Source organism: Dromaius novaehollandiae, chromosome 6, assembly GCF_036370855.1.
Source record: "Dromaius novaehollandiae isolate bDroNov1 chromosome 6, bDroNov1.hap1, whole genome shotgun sequence".
Classification (NCBI taxonomy): domain Eukaryota; kingdom Metazoa; phylum Chordata; class Aves; order Casuariiformes; family Dromaiidae; genus Dromaius; species Dromaius novaehollandiae.
This window is the reverse complement of record NC_088103.1, coordinates 30642236-30666119: the sequence shown is the minus strand read 5'-3', so window position 1 is coordinate 30666119 and position 23884 is coordinate 30642236. Positions and strand designations below refer to the sequence as shown.

Genomic DNA, 23884 nt, shown 5'->3' with positions numbered 1-23884 from the left:
CTGCCTTTTAAAGGCAAAGTTGATAAAGAATCACTGGGAAGGACAAGAAGTTTTGCTTAATTTTCTAAGTGTGGTTGCTAAAGGGAGACCGACTACTTCCAGAGCATCAAAATTAGGCTAGGGAAGAGGTTACGCTACCAACAGACAAACTTCGTACGCCTTTTATAAGCTCCAGTGCCAATCAGTAAACTTTTTGAAGTGTGGAATAAGTTACTTTATTTTAATTTGTTATTGGGCAGAACTGAATAATCAAGCTTTTGGAGGCCTTTGTTATCTTTGCTTATCTAAGTGGCATGCAATTTAAGAAGCTTTCCCTGATCACTGACTCCATTAATCTCATACTTGTGTTTTTAATGTAAATTTAGGCAAATGAATGGCCTCTGGAAAGCTTTTGTGAAGAGGTGTGCAATGATCTCTTTAACCCATCCTGGGAGGTAAGATTTATGTGCAGTATTTTAAGGTGTAGTTAAAGATTAAAAAAAAAAAAAAAAGTAATCTAGAGTAGATCTAAACAGAAGTACAAAAACTGTATGTATAGGATTTAAGAACATTTTGATAGATATCAAAAACTATGCCAATCACAAATACAGATTGATGTAGTCAAGACAAATCTGATTTTTATTTATTTATTTATTTATTTTTTTTAAGATTCATTTAAAGGGGAAGTGTATATGCAAGTGGAGAGTGGGAAAGATCTTGGTAGCAGTGAATACAAATGAGAACTTTGCAAGTATTGAAATCTGAGGAAAATAAAAGGGCATGAATCTATGGCTGGAAGGATTAAGCAATTAAAAATGTTTTGAATTTCTCAAGAGCTGGAAGAGTACTGTGCAAGTCTGCTGAAAACAGTGACACATTTGTCTAAAGTTAGAAAAGGCAAAATTCACTTTCACTAACAGAGGATAGGTTACAAGTCTTTTTTCCTTTTCCTTTATGAAAAAGAAAAATTTAAGAACAGTGTTAAATAATCAGTTGCAAAAATTGTACATTTGATGGCCTAGATAACTTGCTTTCAAGAGTTGAAAACTGTTCTACTCACCCTTTTTATTCAATCCTCTTAGTCTTCTACCCACTTTGATATCTCTCCTAGACAAAAATAACAAAGTAGCTAACAATGAGCTTCCTTGAGCAGCAGCAGATGGAAGTAACTATTGCCAACTAATATTAATTTTGTAATAAAGTTGATGTTTTGAAAGATTAAATGTTAACACCAAGTATATCATGCTTAGGCATGCTTATATGACAGGTTCAGTGATACCAAGTTGGCTCTGCTTATGCTGACCTCAAACTTGGAAGCACAGAAATAGATCATATACAGCAAGCACAGTTATTCTGGGTCCAGAAAAAGGGTAATTATATTCATGAGGCACATCATTGCATCTGAACTAATAAGCATTGTCTTATTTGAAAGCAAGCGGATGGCATTTGAAGCTAAAGTCCACTTGCGTCTTTGTGGGATGCAGGCATTCTCAAAGCCTTGTTAGTACGTTTGATATGCGGCCTGTGTACATCTTAAGGAAGTAGATCAATACAGAATCGTTATTATGGTATGTTCTGGGTGAAAAACAGGTTAAACTACCTTAAAACACGTGTTTTTAAAATTGCCTTGTGGCAGCCTCTTGCCATGTCTTGAGGCAGCCTGGGTGACCAGTTGAGGCTACTTGGCTAGCTTATAGACAGCTAAAGTCAGGTGAGATGAGTCCTGTATTTCTGTACAGGTGTAAAGGAAACTGTATTTCCTTTATACAGTTGTCTTTCCTGCTGCTGTTTTGCATTTGCGGAGGCTCAAAAGTTTACAAGCCAGAAAAGGAACGTTTTGTCAGCCAAAACTAGCTCATAAGCAATCTCTGACATATAAACAAATGATCAGTGTATTATGAGCAATTAAGATTTTAAGACTAGGTGCTGTGGCTCTGTTTTATTGGCTTGCTTATAGCTTTTACCAACAGCTGCTCGGCTGTGCATATGGAGAAGTGTATGTTTTATATAATTGTGCTTCATCTGAGAGATTCTGATTCTTGGAGGAACTACCAGCCACTCATTTCTGGCTGGTGGCAGGGGAGGTGGAGTATTGTGAAGTATGATAATTTTTTAGTACCATGCATGTATATGAAGTATGCTTCATAGCAAATACAGTGTAAATTTTGCTCGAGCCTATGTAAAGGCCCCTCAAGGAGAAAACAGTTCAGAATTTTGCTTTTGCAGTCATCAGTGTGGCTATTGCACAGGCTTTTCTTGTTTAGCCGATTATCTCTAGTCTGATACCAAAAACACCAGAAACAGATATGCCTTTAGCACATTTTTCTACCGATGTGCTGTAATATCTGTTCTTTGTAGCCCACAGGCGCATTAATTCTTCTTCTTAGTGCATTCAACTGCTTATGTTTGGGAACATGCAAGTGGCTTTAATTTGTTTTCCCCTATAACTTGTTCTCTTCTGATTATTAGTTATTTTTTTAATATCTGGCCAAATAAGGCAGGTTTGGATATACATGTGAGCTATGCAGAATAATAATTCTCAGGAATTTGCTCTGCAGATGTACCAAAATACTTGGAGCTCTGTTTAGGAAATACAAAGTCTACTGCGAAGAGGACTGCTTTCCTTTAGCTTATAAACTTAATAGAAAGAGTTTGTCTCTGAGCACCCCCTTATGCCCCTCCCTTCCCCTAAAGTCAAAAATTGCAGTGGTCCGGAAGCCAGCTGCCAGAGTATCTTATTTAGTTTTTGAGATTGGTACAAGCTGATTGTTATGCTCAGTAATAGAGGTGGAGGCAACAGAATCATCTCTGCTTCTTGGGCCAGAGATTTCATTCTATGTGTTCGTTTGAGATGATGAACCACACTTTGGATTCGGTGAAAGATTCCTTTTGGTTTTGGACTTTGCTTTTTGGTACTTGTATTTTAGCTTTACTTCAAATATGGAACGTTTTCCGTGAGCTGGTGCTCACATGCTTTTGAGATCTGCTGATCTAGAGCTCTGGGCTTTATGAAAACTCAGCACATCATATGATGTGTTCCTTGTTGGGTCTCCAAAAGAAACTGCTCTTGCGCAAAAAGGAAGATCTTCTCCAACAGTTGGAGCAATGTGTATGTTCATCCCCTGTGGTTTTGCTTTTTTGGTGGTTTAATTATAGGATTTACATTTTTATAACCATTTTCTTCTCTGCAAGAAGCATAGTCTGGGTTAGTGGACATGCTTTTTAAGGTTTAGATTAGTCCTGCACTTAAAACTGTCAGTTTTTTATGTATTTGAAAACCGATCATTGTAAGGAGGCTGTTGCTGCAACTGTGCTTAGGAAATGAGTGCTTTGGAGGGTAGTAATGCCATGACAATTAGAGTTGGAATATTTGTGCCGGTGGAGGTAGAGGTAAAGGCTTTTAGTATTTATGTTACAAAGTAGATACCTAAAAGTGTTTCTCCCTGTTTTTATATGACAAACTCAAATTAGGAGACCTCTAAATATTTTAATGCTTTTTTAACTGATGAAGGATTGATAAGGGTAAGAAGACTTCATCCAGAAAAAACATACCAGTGTGTAATATCTTCTGGGTTGATCTGTCCCTGAAAGCTAGTGTTCTATAACGTAGTGAGGTAAAACTAAATGAAAACTGTCTTCCTCAGCTACATTACTGCACATATGATAGCTGTATCTTCTGTATTGGAGAACAGAGGCAATTCTTAATATCATTTGTCCACAGACTTTCCTTTCTATATAAATATTTCACAAATCTAGTGTCAAAAAAATCCTTTTCCCAAGTATAGCTTTTGATCTAATAAAATACTACCTTTTCCCACAAATTTATGAAGTACCACTAACTATATCACTTGAAACTGTGTGTGTTAAGAGAAAAAATATTGATATTTTGAATTGCTTGCAGTGTCTTCAGTCTCCCCAGTGTGTGTTTTATTTTCTGTTTCTAAATATTTAAATTGACTTATTTTTAATTCTTTTTCATTTTTCTAGGTTCGACATGGTGCAGGTACTGGGCTAAGAGAGATACTTAAAGCTCATGGTAAAAGTGGTGGTAAAATGGGAGACAGCTCTTTAGAAGAGGTAAATTTCTAGTTCTGTAGATTTAACAGGTTTCTTTAGTGTCTTTTCTAAAAGTAATTTAAAACACTGAAGCTTTGCAGGAAGTGGGTGATTTGAAGGGAATAATAGGCCATGAGATTTATCTGCTCAGAGTATATGGACCACATAACTGTATCCAGTGATAAAATGTTAAATTCTCTTGAAAACGCCTACAAAAACAAGCTACATATAAGCAGCTATTAATATGTAGATTGTGTGTGTACATTCATTAAATGTTAACTTCCCTACTGGAAAATACTAGTTTCAGGTCATGCTAAAGGTGTGCTGAAACAAAATTTACAATATAAGTTGGTTATGTAACTCTAGATTCAGCCAAGGTGTCTTGCACTGTGTAATTCTGTCGCTTATATACTAAGCTGATTCTATCAGTCTGTTTGCGCTCTTATTGCAAGAAGTAGTATTCAGCTCCTGAAAAAGTATTTTCCTTTTAAATACATGGAGACTGATACTTAATTTCCTGACAGTAATAACTCATATGGAATCAGATTTCGGTTCATACTGACTTCAGCGCTGTAAAAGCAGCTGGAAAGCATAGACAAACTCTTACCTCCAGAGCGAGATTTGGTTATTGCAGCTGCAAAGTTGCATTGTGGGAGCTTATGATATAGACAGCATAGGAGGATGAAGAGATATATTTACCAGAGGTATACTGAGCCACTTCAGCATACTTTTTGTATAGGACAAGCACAAGTTACTCTCTCCTTGCTTCTGTGTGGAGCTGTATTTGTTCCTTGGAGATTGCAGAGTAGTTTAATAACACATGTTGCAAGAATAAGGCACTCTAATCAATTTCTTGACTATTTATGGAAAGAGACTATGCCCTTTAGGTTAGCCTCAGACTGCTGTGCCTGCTACATGCATGTTGTAACTCTTTGACATGCATTGGAGTATGAAATCTCTAACATGATGGAAGTTGGGTTTATTAAAATGATGGTTTCCTAGATGATCATTCCCCTTGAAAATCAGTGGAGGTGAGAAAGGTGATGTCTGAATAGTTCAATCTATGGTGCTTCTGCTCTGAGTTACAAAGATATGGGGGCTCTAACCAGCAGGGGGCTCTAACCAGCAGAGGCCGGAGCCTCAAGACAGGCTTGGTCTAAATTGCTTTGTTAAATCTGGAGGAGACTGAGAGGTTGAAAAAGGAGTTTCTTTCACTGGAGCTCCCACAGCTGTGAGAAATACTACCTCATAGTTTGTGTTTATTTGTAAATATTTTTTGAACAAGTATTAATTGATGTGTCTAGGATACATTGGCATTACTCAAGGCAGATTATCTGGATGACTTCACCTGTGTGTACTGTGTAGGGGTAAAAGTACCTATTTTCTTTATAGAGCGCTCTCTAGTCTGCTGATATATACTACGTTTCAAGAATAAGCAAAAACCCACTGATGTTTTCAGTAAGTCAGGTCATGCTGAATTAGTAGTGACTGTTCTGCATTGGCCATCTGTGCAACAGAAGATGATAGTCAATCAATTTAAATACACATTGCGATATCTCTTTAACATGATTTTAGCTAAAGCAAGTCCTTTATGAATAAATACAGTCAAGGTGTTCAACTTCTCTCTCCTTACAGATGATTCAGCAGCATCAGGAGTGGCTAGAAGACTTGGTTATTAGACTTCTTTGTGTGTTTGCATTGGACAGATTTGGAGACTTTGTGTCAGATGAAGTAAGTGACTCTGAATAGGTGGATGAGCAGGCTTCTGTGGGAGATAACTTTGCAGCAGATGAGCTATGCTTTGTGCAGTGCTGCTGCATGTGCCTGCTGTAACTGCAGGCAGATGCTTATTACAAAGTAGCTGATTTCCACCTTGGGTAGCAGTTCTGCTCACCTGCCTCTACTCATATGGGTTTACTTCTAAGTGAGGTTTCATACCTGTTTCATCATTTACTTTATCCTAGGTTGTAGCACCAGTACGTGAGACTTGTGCGCAGACTTTGGGAGTAGTATTGAAACATATGAATGACACTGGAGTTCATAAAACTGTGGATGTTCTCCTGAAGCTGCTTACACAGGAACAGTGGGAAGTGAGACATGGTGGTCTCCTGGGAATAAAGTATGCTTTGGCAGTGCGTCAGGTAATAACCCTCATGATAAACTGGAGAGCTTTGGTATGGAAAGCGCAAAAAACGGAACAGAACGTTCAAAGTTGAGTATGTGCCTGCACAATGGCTAGATATGACAAGGCAAACTTGCTTGCACTGCTGTCTCATGTGGTTGAAGGTGTGTGAATGTATCTTTATATCCAAGTTGCAGAATTCTGCAGGTATATAGCAGAGTTGTAGTGTTATAACTTCATTAACAGTTACTTGGACAGAACAGATTAAAACCAGACTGTGCATATCTGGTTATGATTGTACTTTTATGTGCTATGTTGACATAGCTGAGTGTTACAAGAGGTTTGGTCTGTTCATTGTATTATTCTGCAAACCTTAGGCTTTGTTTTCACAGTTTTTAGGCTAAGTTAAAGTTCCTTTAAAATCTAAATTAGATTTTACTTCATGAATGGTAACTTTGAATATTCAAACTATATTCTTGGGCCTATAGTTTCTGCTTATATAATGAACAGGTTTAGTCACAGACTCAGAGTACATCTTAATTGTTTTGTTTATTGTACATTTTTTCCAGTTTAAAATTATCTTTGATCATTTTTGGCAGGATATGATCAACACTTTATTGCCTAAAGTCTTGCCTGCAATAATTGAAGGTCTCCAGGATCTAGATGATGATGTCCGAGCTGTTGCTGCAGCATCTTTAGTACCAGTAGTGGAAAGCCTGGTTCACCTTCAGTCTCAGAAGGTGACTGAATTGTTTTCCATAAATTCTGCTTGACAAGTTCACTTTTAATCTGAAAGAAGAAAATGTGAGCACTTGCATTTTTTTTTCTGGTTTTATACCATAACCTCTTGTGCTTGTTTGTCTAGGTGCCTTTTATTCTTAATACATTGTGGGATGCGCTTCTGGAGTTGGATGACTTGACAGCTTCCACGAACAGTATCATGATCCTTCTTTCTTCCCTTCTAACTTATCCTCAGGTCCGAAAATGCAGGTAACTGTTTTTGATTAGTATTGCTTCAGTATTGTGGGTTTGCTCTCAAATCACATGCCAAGGAAGTGCTTGGTTTAAATCAGTATTTTAATTTTACTCTCGCTTCTCAGAGTGAAGGTTAAGACAATACTTCTACTTCCCTTAAGTTAGTAGTAGTCAGCAAAATAATTAAAAGGGAGCAGGTATTGCTTATGTGTGACTATTATTTTGTTCATTTGTGTTGGAGATGATATCCTTTACTAAAATAGCCAGTCACGTGGTGGTCCTGTCCACAAAGTCCTTTTCATTTGTCCACTCCTTGTTTGGAATTTGACAAGTGATAAAACTGCTTATTTTAGAACAAATGAGTGTACCTGTGCAACACTGCTGCTGGAATAGTGCCAAAGAAAGCTACCAACCTGAAAAGGTGCACTGATAGTACAGCCAGTTGTTCTATGACTGATGAAGATAAACAACAGATTGAATTAATCTGACTTCTTTTCCAAAAAGGACAAGGGTGGAGGGGGGGGGGGAGAGGAAGGAAATCTGCCAAAAAAAGTTACTGTAATGTTCACTGAAGAAACCAGAGGGAAGATGTTTTTAAGCCTTTGGTATATATGGCAGGGAACTCTTTTTGCCTCTTTTCCCAAGGCAAACCTTGCTTTTTTACTCCTAATACTAAGTCTTTGTATTCTAACGAATTAGGCCTTAATTGCCCAGGGCAGTAATTGTTAGCTTCTCAGAACTTATTTCAATTTGAAGACAATGCTAAGTTCATCTTTATTAGGAACTCTATCCAGCTAAAAGAATTGCATGCTAATATGTTACCATATTTCTCATAATTCATATAGTGAACTTACAGCACCTATGCTGAAGGTAGATGCTTTGTCACCCCCTCTGTGATACAACTCTGATTAGTTGATGTGTGAGTTTGCATACGATAGAACTAGTTAAACAAGCTTGCATCTTAACTCATAACTACATAAAAATAAACTCATAACTGAAAACACTTTTTTCTAAATGGATGAAGGAAGTATAATTTAGGAAACTATGAGTACATGTTTGAATGAACTACTGCTCTCTATTGGTAAGAGGAAACAGCATTTTCTGCAAAATGACATGGACTCAAACTATTTTAAGTGTTCAAGCTGTAGTAACTTGATATGTGACTTAAAATCACCTAGCATATACAATAATGCTTTTTTTTTTTTTTTTTGAAGGCTCTTTCTTTCAAACAAAATTTTCTAACTGATGACAGAGAATTAATTTATGTTTTTTCCTTCTCACTGCCTCTACATCTCTTCATGTACCAGTATTCAGCAGTCACTCACAGTTTTGGTCCCACGTGTGTGGCCATTCTTGCATCATACTATATCTTCTGTGCGAAAAGCAGCACTGGAAACATTATTCACCCTGCTGTCTACCCAAGACCAGGTAAGAATTAGTCGCTAGTGTTGTGTTATGATGTGCATTAGAATCTTCTCAATTATTATGTCCTTGTTTCAGAGCTCTTCAGCATGGCTAACTCCAATTCTGCAAGACATGTTGAGACACATATTTCAGTTTTGTATCCTAGAAAGCAACCAAGAAATTCTGGATCTTATTCACAAGGTATATGCTTGGCTTATCACTTAGATCCATACTGTTTGTGCATCCAGTTCTTTTATATCCTCCCTCTTGTGCAGATAAAGAAGAGTCTGTTTTGTAGTCTGCCTGTGAGATGTTTTAGCATAAACTAGAGGGGGTAGGATGGTTCTTAGCACTTGATCAGCACATCTGTGATGTGTAAACCACAAACTTACCACTCTTATATGTTTCTTTCCAGGTATGGTTGGAACTGTTAAACAAGGCATCTGTACAATATGTGGTTGCAGCTGCTTGCCCATGGATGGGAGCCTGGCTCTGCTTAATGATGCAACCATCCCATTTGCCTATTGACTTAAACATGTTGTTAGAAGTGAAAACCAGGTCAAAAGTAAGTGAAATATAACCTCACAGACTCTTCTGGGGAAAGCAGGAAAATGATTAGCCATACGCTAATATAGAAAGACTGCTTCTGAAGGTGTTAGAGAGGAGTGGTGTTGCCCTACAGATGAGGTTTACCTACTAGATAACATGTGCACACAAGTCCATAGAGAATAGTAGTTCTCTTACCTTTCTGTCAGGTTGTCTGTGAGAATTCAGTTCTGTTATATAGTGTGCTTCTTGTAGGTTCCTTCTTGTATAAGTCTTCTAGGTGGTTGCTTAGGTACAGTAACTTCCTCAACTTCTGTTTGAAGGATTGAGTTAAGTCTAAAATCATTACTTTATTTCTGAGAAGATGCTGAATGTTTATGAGCTACGTGTTGAGGATTAGTTTAATGTACAAGTAAAAGAAACATTCTGGGTTAGTCCAGTCTTTGCAGGGTATGATGGTTATTGAAAATGTTATGGAATATGAATTCCTTTTTTTCTTTTACAAACACGATTATTTTAAACTTCTCCCAAATTTTTGTCGTAGGAAAAAGCAAGCACTAAGCTGCGTCAAGGTCAAACCCAGAATAAGGAAGTGATTCAGGAATATATTGCTGGGGCAGAGAGCATTGCAGAAGATCCAGCGACCAGAGATTATGTTGTCATGCGAGCTCGGATGATGGCAGCAAAGTCAGTTTACTAGAAATCTGGAAAAAAATATTTAAAAGCAATATCTCTTTACTGTTAAATATTGTTTTTGCTAAAATCTAAGTATGTAGGGTTTTCTGTTTTTGGTTTTCTTGGCATCTTCATTTTCAATCATTAACTGCTGAGTAGTTACAATGTTGGAGTAATAATTTTCTCCCTTTGTCAGGTTGCTGGGAGCACTTTGTTGCTGTATTTGTGACCCAGGTGTAAATACTGTTACTCAAGAAATAAAGCCAGCTGAATCACTCGCTCAGCTACTGCTCTTCCATTTGAATTCTAAATCTGCCTTGCAGAGGATTAGTGTTGCATTAGTAATTTGTGAGTGGGCAGCCTTGCAAAAGGTAGGATGTTTTTGCAGCAAAAATAAGTTTGACTTACTAACTTAATCCACAGCTTGTCATCCACTACTTTAGTTTGAAGTAACTTTTCAGTAGAAAAGTTAAAATGGTATTTATATATCAAAATGATAAAAATCCGAATAGTGAGACAATGAAAGAATAAATTATTCTGTTCAGTAGCTAAAAGCCAACTGTCAGAACTATGAATTGGTAATTATGTTCACTTTTCTGTTACAAATATGTCTATTCAAGATGCATATTATTTGTCTAAGTTCAACACTTCTTGTTTCTGTGACTGTTTTCCTGATGTTCACTATCACTTCTTTTCTGGTGGTAGACTGAAGGTTTTGTTCATCACCTTTAACACTCTGGGTTAAAGTTCATGGTCCCCCTGGAGACTGTTTCAGTAGCTAGAATCCACTCTTTCTTGCCCAAAACTTGAACAAAAGGAATGATGCGATTACTAAGAAATATGGATTACATTTCTCTTTCTGTTTTTAGGAGTGTAAAACTGTGGCCATTTGTGTGCAGCCTCGTTTACTTGGAGTCCTTTCTGAACACCTCTATTATGATGAAATTGCTGTTCCTTTTACACGAATGCAGAATGAATGTAAACAACTCATCTCATTGTTAGCTGATGCACATATTGACATTGGGAACAGAGTAAACTCTAGTGTATTTACAATAGATCAAGCTAATGAGTTGGTAAGTAGAGGCATACCTATCCTTCATTCAAATCTGGTCTTGTTTTGAAAGACACCTTCAGCATAATTATTCAAAAACCAGATGGTGGTGACTTTGCACTTCCTTTGATATGAGATGTGTAACAGATACTTAATTCTCCACACACACACCCCCCCATGCTGTTTATGTTATACCAAAAATAGTTTACTCTCGAGTCACCTAATAAGGTGTCATGATTAATGCATGTTTTTACAAAAGATAGCCATTCTGGATTTGAAGACTTCAGAAGATGCATACTATAGCTACTTGCTATTTTCTGTGGTTGCCCTCTGCACTGTTTTCAACTTTTGAAATGTGTCTGGGCTTTTTGTTCACTTTTTTGTTTTGTTTTATATGAGCACCAAACCTGTTCTACCTTGTAGTATCAGTCTTTGTGAGTTGGATACAAAACCAGCTCTTTTCCTCTTTGCTCTTCCTGTTCTCTGCATCCCTTGGTCGTTCCAGTCATTAAGGTCATGTGTAGTTGAATTGAGATTATCTATAGAATAAAGCATTTTGTCTACACTGCTTGTTCTAAAACATATAACTGAATAAGCACAGCTGGCCAAGCAAGCCAGATGTTTACTTCTTTGCTAATGGGGAAGATACAGTAGTCATAAAGAGCAGTCCCTTACCTATAAATTTTATCCATAGTGGTTTTGCTTCTTGAACAATGAAAACCATCGATAGCATTTGGCTTCACAGCAGCCCATTAAAATCACTTTTGTTACTTGTCATATAAAAAGAAATAAATAATTAAAAGACCCTGTTTCCATAAAAAAAATGTTGGGCAGATACTTAACTCCTTATTAGTTTTCTGTTTTATCCAGGATCATTGTCAGGCTAGCTAATCTATTATTTCCTAGGTTGTCCTGTTTCTCCTTAATGCTGAATCAATACCAAATAGTAGTTTTCCGATATCTCAGAATATCCTTCAGTATTCCAGAACTGTTAAATATTAACCTGAATAGATCAGGGAGCTTAAATTGTGAAGGATATTTTGGTATGAGAGCTGAGGGGATAATGAGTTAAAATCCTGTCTATAGTAATAATTTAATGCATATAACATGGATGATCTGTTTCTAATGGAAAGCAAAACCTTTGAATTGGGGAAGATGGACCTTCAGAGCTCAGTCACTCTCTGGGAACTTGCATCTCTTTGGCAAGTACTGTGTTTTAAAAATACTTTACACTTGTAAAAATTGTTTCAACAGCCCTCTTGAACTACACTTGGACTGAATAGTATGTTGTTCTGCTGTGAAAAATCACTTAATTTCTTTGCCTTCTCTCCCTCCCCCCAATATAGCACAACCTTATACAGCAAAGGGGTTAAGATTTCAGTAAGACTTCTACATTCAATGTCTAGTAGTAGACCTAAGCCTTTTAGGGTATCTTATTCCTTCTTTGGATTTTTGGCCTCTGTTTCTAAGATAGATGCAGCATCTCTTAAAAGTAGAAGTATAAAGAAAGTTATTCTTTCTGAGAAAGCAAAGACGTGATGTCTTTAGTTTCTTTTGGTTTAATTGAAACTGAACAGGCCAAAAAGTTTGTTCTTTATAGTGGACTTGGGGTTCTTTGATTCATTCAACTCCTGGAATTTGAGGGGGAAACATCTGTTTTTTCTCTAAAATATTCTTGCTAGTCATCTGGAATCTTGATCTTTGGGAAATGTAGTGCTTCTGTCTTCCTTTGGTTGAGTTTGATCAGAACATAATCACTGGTTGAGTTTGATCAGAACATAATCACTGGTTCTTAGACAATGACTAATTTTTAATTCAGCGATGAATAACTGTCTGTAATACTCCAGACTTGCAAAGTTACCTGGTATCTGGTGTCAGAATAATTTTGTGCTAAATTAGATTATTCGCTTGTAGCTTGCCACACAAGGACAGAAATGCATTATCAAACCACAGAATTTGAAGGAAAAAATTGTTACATGTGCAGGTTGCAATATCCTCTTTAATAGGCTAGTACTATAATTATATAATTTGCAAGTTGGGTTCTGATAGTTAAGACTTCAACATTTGAAGTAAAAAGTAAATAAAAGCTTACGCTAATCTTCTCAAAAGCTGCCATCTTTCCTATACTTAAGAGCCCATGTGTCCTATTGTTAGAGTAAGTTCAGCATTCCATGATACCGTGTTGCTTATGTGGATTTATCCTGTGGCTATAGGGCAATCTAAACCTGAGGGAGTACCCAATCTCCTTTTAGCTTTGAAAATCTAGTCTTGAAATGTTTATAGTGTGTCCTGTTCTCCCATTGAGCTGCAGTTCAAGATTCCAGAAACTGCATTTCCTGTTACTTGCTGGGAAAAATGAAGATGAAAATATCTGGCTGAAGTGACTCATGTTCTGCTTTGCAAACTGCAGTGTTCAGAGGATATCCGGTTTCTACCCTAAATGAAAGTCTTGTAACTTTCTTCCTTTTTTTAGGTTACTTCTGTTTTCAATGAAGTGACATCATCCTTTACTCTGAGTCCTAAAATTCTACAGCAGTTGGATAGCAAAAGACAGCAAGTTCAGATGACTGTTAACGAAACAAATCAAGAATGGCAAGTGTTGCATCTGCGAGTCCATACTTTTACAGCATGTGCAGTTGTGAACTTGCAGCAACTTCCAGAAAAATTAAATCCTGTTATAAAACCCTTAATGGAAGCTATTAAAAAGGAAGAGAATACATTGGTACAAAATTATGTGGCTTCATGTATAGCTAAGTTACTTCAACAGAGTACGCTAAGGTCTCCTTGCCCCAACTCGAAGATTATAAAAAATCTCTGCAGCTCCCTCTGTGTGGATCCCCATCTTACCCCATTAGCAGCATGTCCTGCACAGCCTCAGGGCAGCCATGAAAATTCAAAAGGTATGATATCTTAAGACTGTCAGGCTTCTTAAAATATACATGTGCTTGTCTCTGAACTGTTAAAAATGAGTATTTATATGGTCTTGCTTTCAAAGTGTTTTATAACTTATATAATTGAATCTTCATTTATTAGTAATTGTTATTTTATGCAGGTGTCTGTTACAGTTGTGTACTGTGTAGCTTAATGGTGGTCTTAATTTTCAGAAGCTTTCTGTATGAAAGACCTTAGTTCCAAATTTCAGTTATTTTTGTTCAGTTATCACTATCCACTTATGATTGCATTTCATCTATGTTCTGTATGAAGCTTTTCATTGAAATTGAATGTGAAAAGTAGAGTGGCCTGTTAGAAAGGGTTTACTTGTGGGTTTGTTCCCCCCCGCCATGGAATATATCTGACTCAGGTTGTATCTTACAGGCTCATTGTAAGATGGCAAAAGATGAGGATACTCTGTTATCGTCATACATTCTTTTAAATGGTTATCTATTGCAAAAAATCTATGGATTGGATGAATGAAAGCTGTTTAGTATAAGTAGAAACATTAACAAGTGCATTTTAAAAGATACTGATGACATTTGCTTTTGTTTTACTATAGAAGTTTTGAACTATTTTTAAAAGACAAAACAGGTTCATTTAAATGTTAGAACATGTGCTGTTTTCTGTAAAACTTGTGCAGAGGTTTCATATTTGACTGTGAAATTTTACTTTGCCTTCCACTTAATTGGAATTCATGTGGCAATTCACACACTTAAACTTTCTTGCCACGTCTCTAATGTGCTCTTAACAAAGTAACCCTACTCTTTACACTCTCCATCCCTGAGGACAATGATGCTTATCCATTGTTTGTGAAAGCAAGTTAATATCTGCAGATGACTTGTAGGTGGCTGTGACTTCCCCCTACGCTTTAAACTGTAGCTTAAATTGTCAACTTCTCTCTTCTCCTTTAGGGCCCAACTCTGATAAAGATGGGATGCATCATACTGTTACTAAGCACAGGGGAATAATTACGCTGTACAGACACCAGAAAGCTGCTTTTGCCATCACAAGTCGGCGAGGTCCTACTCCAAAAGCTCCAAAAGCCCCAATTGCAGATCTCCCCACAGGCAGTGGCGGAAGTATTCCTACTGAGCTTGATGAGGTAAAGTTCAAAAACTTACATCTGCATTTTCTCTCCCTCACTCCCACCCTCATCAGTGTTTAAATTCACTGCAGTCAGTAACATTACAATACAGCTGTCCAGGATTTTTCTGTGAGAACTGAGTTAAGATAAAACTCCGTGAGGAAAGCAGCGTATGCTAGTTAACAGTGACAACTTGTTTTAAATCTTCAAAGTGTCGTTACAGAAAGCTAAATACTTTTGCATTGTTTTACATTTAGTACAGGATATGAATATCTTGGTATAAATCCACACAAATGGATTTACTCAAACTGCACTATGATTGTGTCCTGATACCAACATTAGTGTTGATTGTCTTGTTGAACAATGGAAACTCCGAGGGATCAGAAACTGCTCTTGAAATATGACTGGCTTTGGGATATATGTGACTTTCGCACTTGATACACTAAACTCTTTATGTCACTGTTCTATTCATATAAAACTTCAGAATGTTTTAGTAAGTGCCTTCTCAGGACTGTGATTCCTGAAGCGTGTTGGATTTTGTTCTTGTTGCACTGAATCTTAACAACTTGTTTTAAAAGTCTTTACCTTATTTTTTACTCATGACTCACTACAGAAAGGGTGAAAAAAGGAATCTATTAAGCTGGCAGCCAGTTCTCAAGTAATGAGGAAGATTAAAGAACTTTAACTTTACAAATTTTAGTTCATAACTTCAGTTTAAAATATCTTTGATAGTCATGGCCAGGTCTTGTTTATCACAAAATCCAGTTTTGAATTGCTTCAATAGCTATTTTGTTCCCTTACAAATATTATCATCTAGGCAAAGGTCCAACAAACACTGTTTTTCTACACGATCCAGTTCTTTTAAATTCACTCTTTTTTTTTTTTAACAAAAGACTTTTTGAATACCCACCAAAAAAAATTATTTACTCTGAAGCAAGTTAAACCTAGCGCTTTCCTAAGCCCTTGAAAATGAAGAGGAGGAAAAGTGCATATTTGACTCAAGCAACGTTGAATTTATGAAAAGTGAAATAGATACCTCAGTTGTCTGGTGCTGGGATACTGCTCACCAGATTTTTATGCTTCTGAAGAGGATGGGAGCAGGAGAGGGGCTGAATAACAAATCCAGCATTACTTTTGGAGATGTTTGCTAACATGTTACTGTTGTTGGGTGCCCTGTACTGGGAGTCTGAGGTTCTGGAATCATTGCAATTGGAGAACTACTTGCTGAAATGAATCTGTCATCATGAGTTACATCCCCAAACTTATACTACTTAATGAAAACCCCCATGCTCTTAACGGTCTATTTATGAAGATAAAAAGGGAAGCAAACAACTTATAAAGGAAAAAAAATCAGCTAGCAAATGTGTTGTAGGAAGCTGTAAAAATGGTCAAAATCAAATGCCTGTATAACAATAAACAATGTGAGCATGCTTGAATATCTTCTGGAATTATCTGGAGAAGCCAACAGTGTGTAGTGTGGTTTGTTTCCCCTCCCTGCAAAATCCAGAGTAATTTTCCAGCTTTGGGCTTATGCAGCATTTTTTTGGACAGATTTCTGACTACAAAAATACCTTTTTCTCAGGCTGATTTTTGTTAGTAATCTGATAGCACTCCTACCAAATATTATATGCTACTGTTTAGAAATTTAATTTTGATTGTCTTGTATATTTGTTTAATAAAGGAAACTTGCTTGAAATAACAAGATGGGCTTTGTTATTAGATGCATCTGATGTCACTACTTTGTTGCATTGTTGAATTCTAGGCTCAGAAACCCTATGTTGTACAGAGAAGAGGAGCTGAGTTTGCCTTATCAACTATAGCTAAACACTTTGGTGCTGAAATGGCAACGGGATTGCCACATCTCTGGGATGCTATGGTTGGTTCGTTAAGGAACAACATTCACACAAACAATTTTGGTAATTGCAATTCTGATAGAGTTGGGAGTCGGGAGGGCTGGTGGCATTATGTTTATCGTAATCTGAACACCTTTTTTGTTCTTAACAGATCGAAAGTCTTTATTGGAAAAAGGAGATGCTCCTGCCCAGGAGCTCGTAAATTCTTTACAGGTTTTTGAAACAACAGCAGCTTCAATGGATTTTCAGCTTCATCCTCTGGTAATCATAATCCAAAGCAATTTTCATATGAAAATGTTTCAGTCTGTTTGTTGCTGCTGTTTTGGATGTTTGAGGTTTTGGGGGGGATTTCTTAGACCTTTGTCTAACTTTGATCAGGTTGTGTTTTCTTTTTGCACTTGATAGTCTGCCTGTTCTCAAAGACCTGTATCATGGTTTTAAGAACTGCAGATGTAGCCTTCTATTTTCAGCAGTTTGCTCTTAAATGGTTTGGAACTATTATTTGCTGTGTCCTAAGGGATATTAAATTCTGTATTTGCTTGTACTGGTTGTAGAATAAACCCCAAGCAGCAAACTAACACCTACAATTTAGACTTGACTTTATCCTTTTCTGGATGAGATGCTGAAACATGATTGTGTCCAAAATTCAAGTTATGGTATTACTTAATGCTGTTGTGCTATATTGCAGTAAGCTTCTCAACTCTGTTACATTCTAATTCCAGATTTCCTAAATCTGGAGAGCAGACTGATTATATGAGGATGCTTTCTCTCCATTATTAATGTTTACTATGTTAGATTACTAACAAAGATACTGTGCTGCTTTGTGGCTGACTAAAATGGGTTGATTTCTAGTAGACTGACAGGTAGTTTGCATAGACAGAATGGGGAACGTGTGTAGTATTGTTATACAACCTGACTGTTGTGTAACAGGCTGAAGGAGATCAGAAAGGCTCCCTGCAGAAGTAATGCAAAAATAATGAGATACTTCAGTTACTTCCAAGCAGACCAGATAAGGTCTGTTAAGACATGTTGTTAAGACATGATTCAAAGGATAAATGTAATTAATAACTGCTTCTTGAACTGCTGATTGGGAAAATACGGTTCTTTAGTCTTAAGCAGTGTTTGGTTCCTGGTTTTGAATTTGTGCTGTGTAAGAACAGCTTCTCTCTGCCAGTGTTGTAATGCATTTAGAGTTCACATCCTTGTAGGAGCAACATAAGTCCAAAAGTCTACTGCAGTGAACTTAAAAGAAAAATAAGGAAAACTAAAGCTATTAAAGAAACTGTAAGAGGGGCAGACAAAAGAATCAATGCCTTCAGGGTAGTATGGTGATTACTTAATCTGACAAGCTTGGAGCAGACATTTACTCTTTATCAGGAAAGAAAACTTGAACAAAAATGGAATGATGAGATGATAAAATGGCAGGCAAAATGAAATAGATAAAGGTATAGATTCTTCCAACACACCACTACTCGATGCAAAAGACTCCATCTTTTCTGTGGCGGTGGGCTCTGGACTAACAATTTCCACTTGGGAAACTGAGTCGCAATAGTTTTGCAAAAGTATCAGCTGAATATAAAACCGTGGTTAAGGAGCCAATAGGAAGTTAAGAAACAAACAGCAAGAAAAGCACCATTACGCCTGCATCCTGAACAGTTTTCAATACTAGTCCATCTAAAGGGCTATATTTTGAAATAAATGTAGTAGCGACGCAAGAGGTGCAGAGAAGGGCAACAGGCTGACAAAGATGAAATACATGAAAAGGCCAGTACAAGGAAGAGATAGGGCAGAACTCCATCTGAAAAGGAGATGGGAAAGGATGGGGATAAGGAATGGCTGTAAGATATTGTGTAGTTGAAGATGATTCATATGAAACAGTTGTTTCATATATTTTGATAAACTCAATTCTAAGTGAAATTGGTATAAGACATGGAAAGATTTTCTTCATGTGATGTCTAGTGAATACCTACAAGATTTTGGGAGGGAGGGATGCTAATAGAGTGCATAGGTTCAGAAAGCTGAAAAATTTCATGGAAAAAAATCTCATAGGATATTAAGCACCCCCCCCACACCATTTCCTAGCTCAGGAGTACCTTGCCACAGAGAGTGGAAGAATATATTGAGAAAGTACTGTTATTCTCTGTTTGCCCTATGCTCCTATACTTGTTTGTTAGTTATTGTAGCTTGCTGTTGCATGTTTCTGGGCAGAATAGGTGTTTGGATTGATCTTTGTATATAGGAGGTAACGGCAGTTCAGGAGGGACTTTTGTGTTAGGAAAAACTAGATCATCTGTTTAAGTTGCCTGCTGTAGGAGCATAGTTGTCTGTGCTGATTGAAAAAGACACCCCCGCACCCACCCACCCACAGGAAGGGCTGAATTTCCTCCTGGGTGTCTTTCTCAGCAGCCAGAGTTAATAGACTCCCAACATGGGTAATTCATCTGCCTGAACTTAAGTGGGAAGAGCCTAGGATGAATTTCATTGCTAGAAGAAATTATTTTAAAGCTGTTTTATATCTGTATTTAAGCAATGATGTCCTTGTAAAAAGTTCTGAGTGCCTAGTACTCTATTTTTTACAGTCCGAAACACTTAACTATGGAGGATTTATTTAATTTGCATTTTGACTAAAACCTGAAACATTCTATTACTCACCGAGTTTTCACTGTATTGAGGAATAATACTCGTTCAAAGTCTAAGCATACTGGAGGTTTATAGTAATTTGTCTTCTGAAACAACTTTTCAGTCCTAAACAACTAGATCTTGTGAAGGAGATATTTTAGGCATTTCTTGGGAGACAGTAGAGGTTTAAACACTACTTTAAAATGGTTCAGTAACTTATTTATAGCTGATATTAACCACTTTTTCCTCTCCCACCCTCTTCTATTTAGTTAATACAGCATTTGCCTCATCTCTACATGTGCCTTCAACATCCCAGCACTGCAGTGAGACACATGGCTGCTCGTTGTGTAGGTGTTATGAGCAAAATAGCTACCATGGAAACAATGAACATTTTTCTAGAGAAAGTTCTGCCATGGTTGGGAGCAATAGATGACAACACCAAACAAGAAGGTGCAATTGAAGCACTTGCATGTATCCTTTCTTGCTTCTTCAAAAATGCAGAAACCTGTTTTCTGTTACATAATTTAGGGAGGGAGGGGTCTTTTGCCTGAAAAATAATGGAAATGGGAATAAAGCAAAACGTTAGTTTTCCTACTGTAGGCAAGAAGTGTGAAGAACTTTCATTTCTATTGCCTTTATTATCAAGTGAGGCTTTGGTGGGGATAATTCAGTATTTTTTTCCACGTTGCTGGCTATGAGAACAAGATAATGAATTAAATTGAAAGCCACTGAAATTGAAAAACAACGAAGAAATACTTACTGCCACAAAAATACACTGATAATTCATAGGTTTATCAAAGAAACTGAGTGTTGTGTATGAGAATAACTTTATCATTACTGAAGCTAGGATAAACTTTTTCAAATGTGTACACTCGGACTCTGCTAGAACATAGACAGAACATTCAGTGGTAAGAGAGGTTTTTATCTGTAAGTAAATTCACTGAGTCTTACTTCAATTAGAAAGCACTTGTTCCCTGCTGCTAGACAGACGTGTTACTGAGGAGAGTGGAACAGAAGTCGTGGATTCTAATGTATTTTTGCCATGTAATTTTTTAAAAAAATATATATATTTTTTTGCAGTTGAAACTGTTTTTCTGACTCTTGTTGATGTGCGTGTTCGAATGGTTAAAGATTGCGGGCGGGGGGTGGTGCGGGATCTGTGTAGCCTACCTAAGTCTTTACCCTTGAAAATGTCAGTGACTTGCTTTAGTTTAAACTTGAAATCCTTGAACAGAAATTAAGAAACTGAAGGGAGGGGAGGGAGCGGGTGACCAGGGTGTGTGTTTTCTTGAACCATGGAATTCACTGGGCTGTCCCTAATAAGCATTTCGGGGGGAGGGAGGGAGAGAAATGATTCAGAATGTAACTGTGTAGACAAGACTAGCTTTTCCCTTTGCTTTGGTAGTATAAATCTTGTTCATCCAAATATAATGTATTAATGACTTACCTATTGAGCATGAAATCAGCCAGGTATGTATTGATGTCTGATAATCCCGAACCGGTTGTTAAAAAACAAACAAAAAAAACCCTATTTCCTTAATAACTAATCCAGGTGTAATGGAACAGTTGGATGTTGGTATTGTTCCATATATTGTTCTTCTAGTTGTTCCAGTTCTGGGTAGGATGAGTGACCAGACAGACAGTGTGCGTTTCATGGCCACTCAGTGCTTTGCAACACTGATTAGACTAATGCCTCTTGAGGTAAGCTGAAGTTGTAAGTATGCTGAATTTGTGAACTCTTCTGTATTCACTTTTCGCAAAGCCAAAGTTTTTGGCTCTTTAACTGCTGAATAATTAACTCTGTTTTAATACATGTTCAGTCCATATCAGATAACCAAACAGGGATCCTTTCTATTTAAAGGAGTAAAATTGAACCCTCTGCTAGCTAGAGTAAAACTGCTTTTATTCTAAAAGTAGTTTCTAACTTCATGTACGCAGTTGAATTAATGTATATTCACTAATTTGTGTTTAATGCTGCTCTTACTCATGTTTTTGCTTAAAATTCTTAAGGGGCTGTATGCATGTTCTTCCTGAGAATGCTTGTATCATATCTGGCCAGGAGAAATGCATACAAACCAATACACTGATTTAAAAGGAATAATGAGATGGCAGTAATAGAGTGTGGAAATGAGTACGTCGTCACATAATCTTAGCTCTTTTTAAAACTAAAAATCCTCTCACTCCTACTACAACTTGCATTATTCAGACACTTTCTAATATTGCACTTCAAAGAGCACAAGGCTTGTGTGTAACTTGTTTTCACCAGTAGATGGTAATAGAAGACAGTTCAGAATTCATTTGCATGTTTTAATAGAAAACTTTGAATTTAAGGGGTTTAGCATCTCTTACCTCAGTTTTTTAGCCTAATAGAACCTTAATCTAATAATTAGCAACCTGCCTTAAATTGATTTTTTTTCCTGTGTGCTTGCACTGTAAGTTGTTGAAAGTGAAGCAAAGTAGATATGAATTTCTAAGTGAACAACCTTATTAGCATGCTGCTATTCATTCCAGTGCCATTCACACCAATGGCCCTTTTTAGATGCCTTTAAATATGGAGTACTGTGGGATCCATGCTGCTTAGAAAAAATTTAAGTGCTTTTAATAGAATCTGAGTATCTCTTTGTAGAATACTTGCTTTATTAATTGCATACACATGCAGAGTGAGTTCATGGGTTTTTTTGGTAGTAGTTACTCAATGATTTCCTTAATATTAACTGATTTATTGTTAAGGAAGTTCAGTATCAAATATTAAGCTATTAAGTACACACACATCAAGAGTGATCTGAAGTAGATACAAAATGAGAGAACGGTTGAGATTGGAAGGGACCTCTGGAGATCATCTGGTCCAAACTTCCTGCTCAAACAGGGTCACATAGAGCAGGCTGCCCAGGACTGTATCCAGACAGCTTTTGAGCATCTCCAAGGATGGAGACTCCACAACCTCTCTGGACAACCTGTTTTAGTGCTCAGTCACCCTCACAGTAAAGGAGCTTTTATGTATTTTCAGACAGACCTTCCTGTGTTTCAGTTTGTGCCTGTTGCCTCCCGTCCTATCGCTGGGTACCACTGAGAAGAGTCTGGCTCCATTGTCTTTACATCGTCTCTTCAGATACTTGTACACATGGACGAGATCCACGCTCCCCCCTCCTCCCCCCCCCCCCCCCAAGCCTTCTCTTCTCCAGGCTGTAAAGTCCCAGATCTCTCAGCTTTTCCTCATGCGACAGGTCCTCCAGTCTCTTAATCATTTTAGTAGCCTTTCACTGGACATGCTGCAGCGGCTGCATATCTCTCTTGTCCTGGAGAGCCCAGCGCTGGACCCAGCACTCCAGATGTGACCTCACTGGTGCTGAGTAGAGAGGGAGGATCACCTCCTTCTGCCTGCTGGCAATGCTCTACCTAAATCAGCCCAGGATGCCATTGGCTGCCTTTGCCACAAGGGCATGTTGCTGGCTCATGTCCAACTTGCTGTTTACCAGGACCTCCAAAGATTAAAAATGAGAGAATATACCAGTATGTTTTGAGGGGAAAAACAGAGCTTTCATGGGGCTGCCAGATGCATGGCATTCATGCACATTGGGTTAGCTGTCATGTTTGGTGTATGATTACAAACATTTATTTCCTATTTTATGTGAAGAAATATGTATGTTTCTTCTCTTCACCCCATCTTTAGTGCTTCAAATCATAGAGTATGAGACAACTACACACCTAAACATACTCTGGAATCTATACGTTGTTATAGCTTACTGCTTCTGACACAGTATGAACAACAGCCTTAATACCAATGTCACACTTGTTAGACTTTACCTCTTGTCCTTGGAGTAGAGGTTATTGTTCTTGATTCCTATGCTGCCAATGACATTCATCTCATGTGCACTGAGACAGCTTTGTAGAGCACCACAGTTATCTTCATTCAGGAAGGCTGAATGGATTTGTCCTGCAGTTTTGAGATCCTTGGTCCTGCTTGACTTGGTACTCTTTCATACTGCACAGCACTTCCTTATGAAAATATGTTAATGCATTTGTGGTGTTGTATGTAGATAAGGAGATAACTACCAGGATTTCCTTACCCCATGTAGGCTTGGTATCATTACCTTGATTTAATCTCATTGATTGCATTCCCCAAAATGAACTAAGCACAAGAGTGTGTGTGGGGGGCATGTGTGAAAACTCATAATCTAACTAACTTAAGTACCTAAAGAGCTTAGTTTCTACAGGTTCCTTACATGTAACTGAATGAGAAAGAAGGAACGTGGAATATCTGGATTGTACAGGGATACTAGTGTTGTAAACTAACCAGCAAAGGTAGTTTGTATGAATGCTTAATCCACTTGTATGGCTGTTGCAAGTATTTCTGAGATTATCTCCATCTCTCATGGAGATCAAATCATTTGGCCAAACTGCCACTGTAATGAGGCTATGAACCCGTGGGTCATCTACATCTAGTTTCTCCTGAACCATATATTGAGAGTATTATCTATCGGGACTTAATTCTGACAACCCCTATTTAAAAAGCACTTTCCAGTTGGAGGTCAGCATTTTCAAAAGATGCAGGCATCACATGGTATAATCTGGAAGAAGCTGTAGAT

At 37.5% G+C, this 23884-nt stretch overlaps 1 protein-coding gene across 3 annotated transcripts in view; it reads left to right on the top strand.

The window, feature by feature from the left end:
• The window catches only part of BTAF1 (B-TFIID TATA-box binding protein associated factor 1), a 58183-nt gene that overhangs the window by 20784 nt on the left and 13515 nt on the right, over window positions 1–23884 (top strand). For all 3 annotated transcript variants that reach the window (XR_010389732.1, XM_026094131.2, XM_026094133.2), the window contains 18 exons: window positions 366–434; window positions 3967–4056; window positions 5671–5766; window positions 6000–6176; window positions 6757–6897; window positions 7023–7147; window positions 8440–8560; window positions 8633–8737; window positions 8952–9101; window positions 9627–9769; window positions 9954–10128; window positions 10627–10830; window positions 13282–13708; window positions 14654–14844; window positions 16589–16742; window positions 16831–16940; window positions 19568–19769; window positions 20851–20999. Coding sequence is in view for 2 of the 3 variants with exons in the window: in XM_026094131.2 (XP_025949916.1) it covers window positions 366–434; window positions 3967–4056; window positions 5671–5766; window positions 6000–6176; window positions 6757–6897; window positions 7023–7147; window positions 8440–8560; window positions 8633–8737; window positions 8952–9101; window positions 9627–9769; window positions 9954–10128; window positions 10627–10830; window positions 13282–13708; window positions 14654–14844; window positions 16589–16742; window positions 16831–16940; window positions 19568–19769; window positions 20851–20999 (2829 nt within the window). In the remaining variant the exon portion in view is untranslated. The remainder of the gene's footprint in view (window positions 1–365; window positions 435–3966; window positions 4057–5670; window positions 5767–5999; window positions 6177–6756; window positions 6898–7022; window positions 7148–8439; window positions 8561–8632; window positions 8738–8951; window positions 9102–9626; window positions 9770–9953; window positions 10129–10626; window positions 10831–13281; window positions 13709–14653; window positions 14845–16588; window positions 16743–16830; window positions 16941–19567; window positions 19770–20850; window positions 21000–23884) is intronic.